General features: G+C 44.3%; 2 protein-coding genes across 2 annotated transcripts; one reads left to right on the plus strand and one right to left on the minus strand.

Annotated features, from left to right (window-relative positions):
- Positions 1-295: 295 nt before the first annotated feature.
- LOC148175618 (uncharacterized) lies at positions 296-4509 on the minus strand. Its single transcript, XM_088033784.1, has 3 exons — positions 4431-4509; positions 4041-4385; positions 296-3996 (listed from the first exon to the last, which is right to left on the minus strand). Exons 2-3 carry the CDS (start codon positions 4338-4340, stop codon positions 406-408), a joined length of 3891 nt encoding a protein of 1296 aa, XP_087889910.1. The 5' UTR covers positions 4341-4385; positions 4431-4509; the 3' UTR covers positions 296-405.
- A 413-nt stretch (positions 4510-4922) lies between these two features.
- Positions 4923-11467, plus strand: LOC148175619 (uncharacterized). Its single transcript, XM_088033782.1, has 4 exons — positions 4923-5092; positions 7331-7591; positions 7637-8437; positions 8487-11467. Exons 2-4 carry the CDS (start codon positions 7331-7333, stop codon positions 11382-11384), a joined length of 3960 nt encoding a protein of 1319 aa, XP_087889908.1. The 5' UTR covers positions 4923-5092; the 3' UTR covers positions 11385-11467.
- The last annotated feature ends 19 nt before the right edge of the window (positions 11468-11486 follow it).

An 11486-nucleotide genomic window follows, 5' to 3' on the forward strand; every position in this document is an offset into this window, starting at 1 on the left:
TGATGCTTTTAAAAAAAATTGTATTTCCAACGAAAAAATTCACCAGCGTTGGAATAAATGAACAAGTTACAAAATAAATAAGTGGAAACACTAAATTACAGACGTTTGCGTCCTTTGTGTGATTTCTAGCACTTTTACAACACATTTAAACACAAAAAACAATCGCCGTGAAAGTCGGCTTCAAATGTTTCTGGTTTTGACATTTGACAGGTGTACCAACCTCTGTTAAATGAAATCCCCAGTCAGCCGCGAAAATTAAAAAAGACGCAGTTTTTGAATTAATAAAACAAACGTGTATAGTGAAAATGTATTTTGTACGTTTGGTAAGTACCTTGTAATGCTTAAAACTCCATTTAAATTACAAAATTAACAACTAACAAAATTATTTACCACACAAATATAACATTACTTCTTATTTCTTGCCGATCGCCTTATTGCGCCTCCTTCCTGTCCAATCTCCCTTAAATTCCGCTCCAAATCCCTCCTTTTCCTGAGGTCATCTCGATTCTTCTCCGTACTCTTCAACTTTTCCGTTAAAAGTTCCGTTTTTTCTTGCAAATAATTCTTCGCCGGAGTGCACATTCCATTGGGTTTAATGTCTTTCAACACGGTCGCCTTTTTCTTAGGAACAGGAGTTTTAGCAGGTATCATAAATGTTGGCAAGTTCGTAGGCCACTCCTTTTCTTCTTTCTCTTCTTCATCAGAGCTCTCATAATTCAGAACTTTGGGTTGAATTATAGTAATCTGATTTAATTTGATTTTTGGAATGGAGAAAACCCCGGACTTGGATTGAGCAACTGGAGTTTTCGCATTCGCGTATTCTGGTCTAGATGGCAAAACTGGTGATAAAGGTGGATTTTCTTTGCTTCTTTCTTTTTCATCGAGAAGAAAGTTGAGCTGTTGGGACAGTATTTCGTTTTTGAGATAATGAGAGCGGATCGTGGTCGATTCTAGCTTGCTTAACGCTCGTTTGCTCATCTTCTTAGCGTCCGAAAACCGATCCTTGCGAAACAGTGAATTGGCGTACTCTAGGAGAAAATAACAGTAGCTTTCCAAGACTTTGTCTCGATGACTTCCAATTAAGATTGAGGGTATTTTCCGAGTGAAAGAATCGCGGCGGTCTCGTAAAAACACGTAGATTTTTTGGCACCCGCTGAAGAAGTTCTTAGCCAGAGAGTGGTTCTCCAAGTATTCGTACAACATGGCGTGTAAATACGCGTTCTTAAGAACAAAATCTTGATATTCTGAACAAGTGCAATAAAAGCAAAGACATTCGACCTCATGGGACATAAAGGGGACTGCTTTGAAACCCTCCGAGACGAAAGTCGGCGACCCCAAAGTCTTCGCACGAATAGAAGCGGCATCCAACATAATCTCCTCAAAGTGTCCAATAATCTCATCTAATCCATCGTGTTTCTCAGGTGTTTGGCACAACCCGTACCCTGAAGTGATCCCTAAAATATCCGAATGGTCTTTCATTTTCACAATACAATCATCGAACTTCAAAGTGGTGATGTCTGCATGCGCTAGATAAGTTAAGAAAGTGAGATTCCGCAATGGAAGAACCAACTTTTGCGCTAACACGGCGCCCTCTCTAGCGTAGCAGCGGACGTCTCGAGGTAGTCTCAAATCAAAGTACATCCTGGACACAGTTTCGTAAATATCGAAGTACATCCTCAGGTCGTACGAAGTGATATTTGCCGCCTCCAAATAATACAAGCGGATTTTGTCGATGGCGAGGTGAATCTTAACAATGGAGAACTCCTCATGTCCGATTACGTTGTAGTCACAGGGTAACATGATGAATTTGTGGTGGATGTGGTCGAGACGAGCCTGAAGAACCGGAGACACCTGGGGTTGGCTGAGTTCAAACGCGCGGACAAACGCAGCGTACGAAGTTTGGAAATCGACAAAGAAGTAAGCTTGGGACTTGGAAAGAAGAAAAGAAATGACGTCCTCGCGGTGGTCTTGTACAAGATCCTCGAACTCTGGTTCGTCCATTGGAGAAGAAACCTCCATGATGTAACCCGCGGCGTTGAGACGCTGCAATTTCGTCTCAGCCGCCCCCAAAGCGAGTTGAAAAGCCTCGACGGCTTTACTGGAGTTGCCGTGGAGAGCAAACTCGTTTCCTATGTTGACCAAGAGTTTGAAGACTCTCTCGTTTGGCTCGACGTGATGACGAATCATTTTCAAAGAAGTCTCCAGGTGCTTCATCATCTTAGTATAATGAGAGAGTCTCAAACTTTCATACGACGAAACGAGATCGCACTCGCCGTCTGGATCTTTGGGAGGTTCAGTGGCGTCCATCACTGACATGGTCCTCTCCATCTCGTCGCAGTTTTTCACTATAGTCTCTTTGACCCTGTATTTGTGTTGCAGGAAATAGAGATGAGCCAACAACTTCTTATTGGGATAAGAGTCCCGTTCCAGCTTCTTAATAGTGTCTCTGAGGAGCCCCGGAAGTGTTTGATGGACTTGCAAGTCCCCATCGCCCCAGATTTCTACGAAGACTTCAGCAGCACGTTGGGGCTCCACCAGCTGACTTAATCTAGCAAACACGACACTCATTGCCAACTTGCTCTTCCATTTCGCTTGATAATAACGTAGTTCCGAAACCAACAACTCTATTTTGTTTTTTAGAGACAAAGGAAAGCCCTCTTGGACCAATTCGACGTGTTTTTTTTCAAGAACGTCAACGATGGTTAGTTTCTGCAGCTCCAAATTCTCTTCTAAAGAATCCTCGCGACTTGTAGCTTTGATCCGCATCCACCTGTAGAACTCAATTTTCAGATTATCGGAGAAGATGGTGGCAAAACCAGTCCATATCAAAGACTTTTCATAGTCGCGTGCTTCTAAATACGTGTCGCCGATAAAATTCAGGGCGAGATTCAGGTACCGTTTACCCAAGACAGTCGGTGAGCATCCTTCAAATTCAATGTGACTTCTGCTGAACTTCTGCAGATACAACAATAACATTTCTGCGTCTTTGGTACAATAGGAACCAATAGTGTACAGGTGTCCGCCACAATTGTACCAAAATTTCGTCCATGGATGACAATCATTCGCTTTTAAAGTTCGTACAAAATCGACCAATTTCTCCAAAATGCGAAAAATATCCATCTTGTAAGTCCGCGAGACTTCATTCTTCGCAATGGTGAGTTTCCCTAATCCCACTATGGTATCCAAAGTTCGAGCAGCGTCGATCACATTGGTGCTACATGAACACTTTGAAAGACATTTCTGAGGAGACTTGGCAATGATGAGCGCCACATCGTTCAGAAACTTGTAAAACTGCTCATGGAGTTGGAGTTTCTGCCCCCACAAATCAGACTTTTTCAAAATGTGCAAAGAACTAAAAGCAGATGACGAAACGAATTCGCAGACTGACTGTAAATTTGTGGTGGAGCCGTAAGTTCGATGGTATTGTTTGAGTATCGAGTGGGCGCCTAAAGGGGCTTCTTTATCAACGTTCTCTGGGTTTATCCAATTCGCTGCGAGTAAAATCTCTCTTAAATATTCATAGTCGCGAGATTTGTACAGAGTGGAAAGATGATTAGAAGTGGCGATGAAACACTCCGATGCCAAATCCGTTCTTTGTTCTTTTAACAAGTGTGTGAAGACAAACGACAAGTTGTTGATGATGAGCGGGTAGAAAGAGTCGTCGGGACGGTCCAACAGCTTCAGAGTGAAAGAGTGGTAATTTGAGATGTCTTCAGGAGGAACTTCCAGCTGCACAAGACCTGACAGGCACTTGTAAGCATCCGCAAAAAGGTTTGTTAGATTGTCCATCTTCTTGTAGATTTTCGACAATAACCGACTGAATTTCAAAGCTAAGGCTCCGTGTTTTGGATCCTTTTTTTGGGCGAAATCGACCACAACGTTGTAGATACTTTTACAGATGTTAAAGTACACTTTTTGGATGTTTTCTGCGAGAACAACAGGGATGAAGTCGGGTAAAAAGAGTTGCTCCAACTGTAAGATGCAGTCAAAACTGCCCTGAAATTAAGAATCAAATTGTGTTCAAACAAAACTCGACGTACCTTTTTTACTAAGAACGCCAAGATGAAGATGACACTGTGGGCATATCTGTTGAACTGCTCCTCCTTTGGACGGTGGATAAACTTGAGAATTTCCTTAAGCAATGTCATCATTTCCTCCGCATTTAATTTGTCCACTGTCTTCATATTGGCATGACACGCGTTACAAATTGCGATAATAAATTTAACAGCGTCCCCGACTTCGACCCGCTGCGTTTTATTCGTGGTAATATTCTTATATACATGGTAAAAGTTTCCATTTAAAGCTGCATCAACCAATTCTCTTTGAGTGAGCGAACCCATAGATTTCTAGGTTAGGCACTTGAGAAAGACACTTTGTGAGTAAAACTGCAATGAAATGTAAATAATTGTAGCTGCAATCGATACAATTACCTCGAGAAAAAATTCTTGTTTTTTTAAATATTCAAAATGACCGTTAACATGAAATAGTAAAACGTCAAACAGTTTGGGGGAAACGAAAAGGAACTAAATTCGCCAGCAAGCGGTGTGTATTAATGGTTGCCTATAATAGAAACAAGCGACTGTATTACTAGTTGCATACTCCGATTCAATTTATTATTAAAAAGTTAATATTTATATTTAATACGGATTTACTGTTGAATTAAAACACTGAAAATTTGTTTTTTCGTCAAATTTTGTCTCTTCTCGCACTTCTCCATTCACAATACCCCGTGACCCACAGCCATTTCCGTTCCCGATAACATCTTCCTTATCAAAAACCCAATTATGTACTCCAACAATAAATCCTCCGAACGGTATTATATACCACCGAAGGATACGCTCGAGACAAGAGAAAGGTAACCGAGTACTTTTACCGCACTGATCAACGACGGAGGTGGTACCGGTCATCGCGTACTCACCAAAGAAAAAAAACCGCGACGTACGTCTTTCATGCAATTCCATCTTGGAAATCAGCTTCCAAGACCAGTACAAACCAACAGGTCGAAGAGTGAGTGCCGCGAGTGCTGTGACATGTTCGCGAAGTGGAAAGAATAAACATGACGACAAAACAGTGAAGAAGGAAAGACTGAAAAGTGAGTGCTAAAGTGACCTTTGGGGTGACTAAATTTCCAGAATTGGAACGTTTTTTAGACATTAGCTAATCGCAGAGAATGTGGAAAAACTTGATTTTTCGGGTGGAGGCCTAAAATTTTGCCAAACTGATTAACACGCGACCAAATGCAATAACATTTTGTCTTGGTGAAGCTTGAGCGTCCACTACCAGTAGCCTCGGTATTTTAAGGGCGCTTTTATAGTAAATTATAGTAAAAAGAAAAGATCCGAAAGTTGATCCCTGCGTGACTCCAACTTTTTTTTTTAATTACACACGTCGTGCTTTCGTAACTCTCGTGACTTTTCAATGAAGACCCATCGAGCCTTTTACTCCATATGGAAATGTGTGTTGATGTGCACATTATGTAAAAGCTAGACGCAAAATTTTGCTTTTTCTTTGGTCACGATCGTTTCGTAATCGTTAATGTACACAGCGGCGAAAAAATCGCTTGCGATGAGTGCGTAGAAAGCCGGTTTTATCGACGAGGGCTTCGATATCTTGGGGAAGACGTAAAAACCAAGAAACCGGGAGAAAGTCCGAGGAAAGTAAGTAGAGGAAAAAAGACTAGATAAAGTGTCTAATTGGTCAAAACAACAAAAACCGTAACAAAACGGTTAGTTTGGTAATTAAATTAGTCCAGTCGTGCTGGGAAATTTGACAAAAATGCGGCCTTGGTAAATCGTGGCCTCCACACCGACCGGATTTGGGAACATTAAAATTTCATAGATTCATGCTAAAGCGCATTTTAATCGGTTTACAGTTGCGAAAATTAAATCTAACGGGAAGAATTTCCAGCGCTCGAGGGAAAAACATCTTTGCCTTGACATTTCGGTTTTCAGGACCGGCTTATCGTTTGTTGTTACTTCCTCAGGGTGCCCTTTCTATTACTAGAAGGGTGTGCCTGCAAAAGGTCAAAATGCAGCGACCTTTAGCCATTTAGAGCAAACTATGACCTTCGTCTCTGCTGAAGACACCACAAGCGAACCCGAAACGACTTCTCTACAATGTGTAATAAACCTACTTATGACTTAGCGGTCGAAACGCCCTAAGGGCACTTTCCGTTGTCTCATTACACAATATTGAGGCCACGGAGCGAAGACTCTTCGTATTTTGCGTAAGAAATTTTCTCTTCAGGTCACTAACCCTGCGAATCAATGAAAATTTGTTAAATTGACAACGTTAGATTCAATTTTCATTCAGACGCGGCCTTTTACTAGTGAGAGTGAAGTGGAAAATTGCGATTATTTACCTCTTTTCGCCATCTGCGACGATTATATTCTCATTAGCGTGATTAGACGGCGATTTGGTCGAAAGAGAGATGTTGGAAATGAATCGAAGACAAACAGTTCGTTGGAGGTATTTATAACGGGACGCCGAACTGACCATTACACACCTGCTTGAACGCAGAAGTGTTGACTTTCTTCGGCTAGATTGTGGTGGACGAAATCGGCGATTTGTGGGCAAAAATTCATCGCCACTCCACCATATTTCAACTGTTATTTTAAACGCAAGATGACTTCTGCTACAGTTAGAATTAACATTATTTCGACGAGATCCCACAGAGACCAACAGCCGGTCCTCTTCTATTCCCAGTTTACTATTGCGCTGACATCTCCGTCAGAGGATGAGGTCGAAAAACGTGACTTTTATACAAGTTTTCGAATTATTATTCTCCCAGCACACGCAACGCCCACTCGATGGGTAATAAGGCAAAGAACTGCGGTCAACCTTGCGTTTTTTGTTTTGAATACCCACTTTGTTTCCGTAGGTTTCTTGGTTTTTATTAGTGACCTTGCTTGAAATTCCTGCACCAGAAAATGATCCCAAATTGTCTAACGGTGCGCGGAATTCACGCAGGAATGCTGCAGGACTTGCGTCTTGTCATTATAACGGCCTGAAACTCTTCCTTGTTTTTTTCACTCTCCAATCAAGCGGCGATAAGAGGAAATCGGAGAGAAGAGAGAAACTGCGACACTTAAAAGGCAATTCTACTACCTACCGCAGGAATATTTACTGCTGCGACTGCACAGTTTCACATCGCAGGAATTGCGATTTTGGATGAGAGACTATCAGTTCGAACAAAGTTAGAAAGTCTAATTAATTTGGAGCGTTCTCAGATCGCCATTTGTTTCGTTGTCACCAAATTCACACGGATGAAATAGTCGTTGGAAACAATAGAAAAGCGGAGAAGCAGGAATTGATTTTCTTTTATTTTCAGATGAAATTGTTCCTGCTGCTCTCCTTCCCCCTCGTCCTCACCGGTCTTGAATTCCGACCATGTTCAGAGATCTCCAGAGACTTTCGTTTCCCTTGCGCGTGTGCCTTGGGCCCCATAGAGGCAGCCCTAGATGACAATCCAGCGATCAGTGTCAACTGCGACCGTATCGTTTTCCCAGGTGATCTACCGTCGCTCCCCTATGGAGCCCCCATCGTCACTTTCAGCCAGAGATGGGCGGGACACCAAGCTCTACCAACACAGGTAAGCCCCTCCAATTTTAACACGTAAATTGTAACCCATTTGTAGATCTTCTCCTCCACCGGTCTCCCTCTGCGAACTATAGACTTGTCGGGGAATTCGCTCCGGAGACTCACTGAAAGACTTCTCCAAGGGCTTCAGATGACTCTGGTGGAGCTGCGCCTCTCTGATAATTTACTCGGGGACACTCTGAACCCTATTTTTTCCACGAGCGAGCTACGGGGGCTTTCCCACCTCCAAATCCTAGATCTGAGTGGGAACGTAATCAAAGCCGTGGAAGAAGGCATTTTGGAGGGCTGCGACAACTTACAAGAGCTCTACTTGGAGCGCAACAGCCTGACTTCCGTCCCTAGTTCATCTCTCAACGGCCCCAAAGCCCTGCGAATCCTTTCCTTGAGCCACAACCGATTAGGACTCGTCAAGAACGAAGCTTTCCAAGCACAGAGCCTCTTGGAACAAGTCGATTTGAGCCACAACCTCATCCACACCATAGAAGGAGGGAGTTTCGTCCCCCTCCAACATTTGAGGAGTCTTAAATTGGGGCACAACCATCTCACCCGGTTGAATAGCGACGTTTTCCAAGGCGCCGAGACTCTGCAGAGCCTCGACTTGTCACAGAACTTTATCTCAGAATTCCCAACAGTCGCTCTTAAAGTCTTCAAAGACTTGAAACATCTCAACTTGTCTTCGAATCTCATCCAAAGCCTCGACAACAACGACTTGCAAACTTTGATCAATTTAAATTATCTTGATCTGAGCAGGAATAACATCGCCAACATCGTCCCGGGGACGTTCCTGGGGCTCAAACACCTCCGAAGACTTGACATAAGTGTTAATTCGCTCAGAACGGTGAGTTTCAATGGTGTTGTAGTAATAAAAGTGATTGGTTTGGTTGCAGATCGAAGACGACGCCTTCGAAGGTTTAGACAACTTGGAGCACCTCAGTTTAAAAGACAACAACATCCTCCTTATCCCAGCGTCGGCTCTAGGAAGACTACCCAAACTCTCTTCGTTACAGTTGGATTATAATCGAGTAGCTGCACTTTCTGGAGACATTCTAAGATCGATTTCAGAGCGAGTCACCACTCTCGTCTTGGCCAGAAACGTCATCCGCGAACTTCCTCCAGCGTCATTTCAAGATTTCCAACATTTAACTTCCCTAGACTTGACGAGGAACTTACTGGCGAGTCTCAACGGCGACGCTTTCGTTGGTCTCGAAACGAGCCTTAAAACTCTGTTGTTATCACAGAACCGAATAGGGGGACTCGTGGGGGTGCCGTTATCTCTACCCAACTTGCGAATTCTCGACCTCAGTGATAACCATCTGACTGAGTTGTCTCAGTTTGAGGGGCTGTCGGGGCTCAAGTTTTTGAATCTTAGTCGCAACAATCATCTCGCGAGTATCCCCTCGAATTTGATACAAAAACTCGGCGAGTTGGAGGAGTTCGATATGAGCTACACAGGTCTTAAGATTCTCACGTCCGACTTCTTCAGCAAGTCTTCAAAGTTGGAGAAGATTCACCTGGGGCACAACGCCATCTCGGAGGTGACAGATGGAGTGTTTGCACATCTCCCTAATCTAACTTCGGTGGATCTTTCGTATAACAATATTGCCAACATCAAACCGGGGGCTTTTGTCAATGTTATGAACATTAAGACACTGAATCTTCGTGGTAACCAACTGAGTTCGTTCAAAGGAGAGTTTTTTAACACCGGTACCAGTCTGGAGGTCCTCGATATTTCAAACAACCAGTTGAGCTACCTCTTCCCGTCTTCGTTCAGGATCCATCCGAGACTCAAGAGAATCAATGCTGCCAACAACAAATTTAACTTTTTCCCGGCGGAGTTGATAGCAACCCTTCAGTTTTTGGACACGGTTGATCTGTCAGGCAACGCTCTGAAAACTGTGGAGGAGTTGGACTTCGCGCGACTCCCACGTCTGCGACAGCTCTTCCTCGGCCACAACGAACTCGAGTTTTTGAGTGAAATGGCCTTCCACAACTCCACGCAACTTCAGGTTCTCGATTTGGGACACAACAAGTTGGAGAGACTTGGAGAAAGGACGTTCGAAGGACTCGTGCGCTTAGAAATGTTGAATCTTGAAGAGAATCTCTTGGGGGACCTCCCAGAGACTATTTTTGAACGCGCGAGGCTGCAGATGTTGGAGAATGTTAAGTTGGGGGGCAACTTGTTTGAAGTGGCGCCTTTGAAGGCGTTGCAACGACAATACTTTTTCCTATTTTCTGTTGATCTGTCTCGGAATAAGCTGAAGAACATCCCAGCTGACGACAGCATCATGGTGAATATAAAGAAGTTGGATCTGTCGTTTAATCCGTTGTCTGCAGAGACTATAAGGAGCGTGTTGGGAGAGCCAAAAACCATGCGCCAACTCAACTTGGCGGGGACTGGAATCCAAGAACTCACCCAGCTCGAGACGCCGTTCTTAACTTCATTGAATTTGTCGTTTAACAATATTAGTGACTTGGAAAAGAAGATGTTTGAACGCACCACGCTCTTGGAGGAGTTGGATGTGTCTCATAATGTCATTTCTGATCTCACTCCGACCCCCCAGATTTGGGGGCTGTTATCCAACCTCCAGAGTCTCAATCTGTCGGCTAATCCCATTAAGAGTATCTCCCAAGGAGATTTGGATGGTTTAGGTAATCTCAGGTCGTTGAGCATCTCCTCCTTGCCCCAATGCGAGAAGATTGAAAAAGGGGCTTTTAAATCCGTGCCTAATCTCTCGACTCTGGAGGCTTTCGATTACCCAAAATTGGGCTACATCGACATCAAGGGGTTGCTACAAAACGTCCCTTCCCTATCGAGGGTCAACATCGAGACGAAGGACTCAGCAGTGGGTTCAGATCAACTCCAATCCGTTTTGCACTCTCGCCTCCAGGAACTGGGACTCAGAGGCCCGAGACTTCGAAGCATCTCCTCCGGCACTCTTTCCGGCCTGAAAGGCGCCGACGTCACCATAAGTCTCATGAACACATCCCTGCAATCGTTGCCTCCAGCTCTCTTCTTCCCGGTGCCTCGCTCTTCCAAAATCACGCTCGATGTGACCGGCAGCCGCCTTACAACTCTCTCGCCTCAAATTCTAGTGACGCTGGAAGACCGCCGGGGGGACTTGCAAATCAAAGGCCTCCAAACGAATCCGATTGTTTGCGACTGCAGTGCTCGTGCCCTCCGGCGGTGGCTTCCCTCTCACATGACGACTGTTCGGTGCGCCGCCCCCGACCACCTCCACAACCAACTCCTCGTGGAGATCGGAGACGACGAGCTCACGTGCGATCCGCGGAAAATCACCACTTCCACTCTGCCCCCAAGCTCCCTCCCTCACTCCCAGAGGCCGCAGATCAAAACAACCGAACCGGAAATCATCTGGTCCGTCCCGGCTGAAGAACCAAAAACGACGAAACCCATTATTAGCCAATCCACCCTTAACAATGACGATACGTTGATTATCGGAATCGTAGGCGGCGTGGTGGCTTTCATCGCCATTTTGATTATTATTATTTGTATAATTAGGTTGAGGATGAGTGGGGGGCAGTATCGGGGGCCTGTCATGCCGCCACCGGTCGTGGGGGCTGGGAGTAGTTGCGCGTGTAGCGTTAAAGGAGCCCCAGTTTTTCCGATGGGGTACGGACCTGGATTCTCGGCTACTTTGCCCCATAAAATGGGGGCGCCTATGAGACCCAGCAACTATTCAACGATGGGAAGAGTGCCGTACTATGGAAACAACGGCCAACCGTATTTCATAGCCGTGCCGGATGAAAACAAGATCTATCGGTAACCGGTTCAATCTGGTTTAAGTTAAGTTTGTTTATTGTAATGTAACTTTTTGTATAATAAACTTTTTTATTAAAAAATTGTGTTTGCGAGAAGGGAATTAATA

The sequence above is a fragment of the Gnatocerus cornutus genome, chromosome 4, assembly GCF_029298725.1.
Source record: "Gnatocerus cornutus isolate USDA-ARS CGAHR chromosome 4, icGnaCorn1.1, whole genome shotgun sequence".
NCBI lineage: Eukaryota > Metazoa > Arthropoda > Insecta > Coleoptera > Tenebrionidae > Gnatocerus > Gnatocerus cornutus.

Excerpts from the sequence above, each read along its gene's own strand:
- LOC148175618 (XM_088033784.1), bottom strand. The coding sequence starts at position 4,340 with ATGGGTTCGCTCACTCAAAGAGAATTGGTTGATGCAGCTTTAAATGGA. Across the intron at positions 3,997-4,040 it reads TGGCGTTCTTAGTAAAAAAG|GGCAGTTTTGACTGCATCTT; the intron begins GTACGTCGAGTT and ends TCTTAATTTCAG.
- LOC148175619 (XM_088033782.1), top strand. The coding sequence starts at position 7,331 with ATGAAATTGTTCCTGCTGCTCTCCTTCCCCCTCGTCCTCACCGGTCTT. Across the intron at positions 7,592-7,636 it reads ACCAAGCTCTACCAACACAG|ATCTTCTCCTCCACCGGTCT; the intron begins GTAAGCCCCTCC and ends ACCCATTTGTAG. Across the intron at positions 8,438-8,486 it reads GTGTTAATTCGCTCAGAACG|ATCGAAGACGACGCCTTCGA; the intron begins GTGAGTTTCAAT and ends GTTTGGTTGCAG.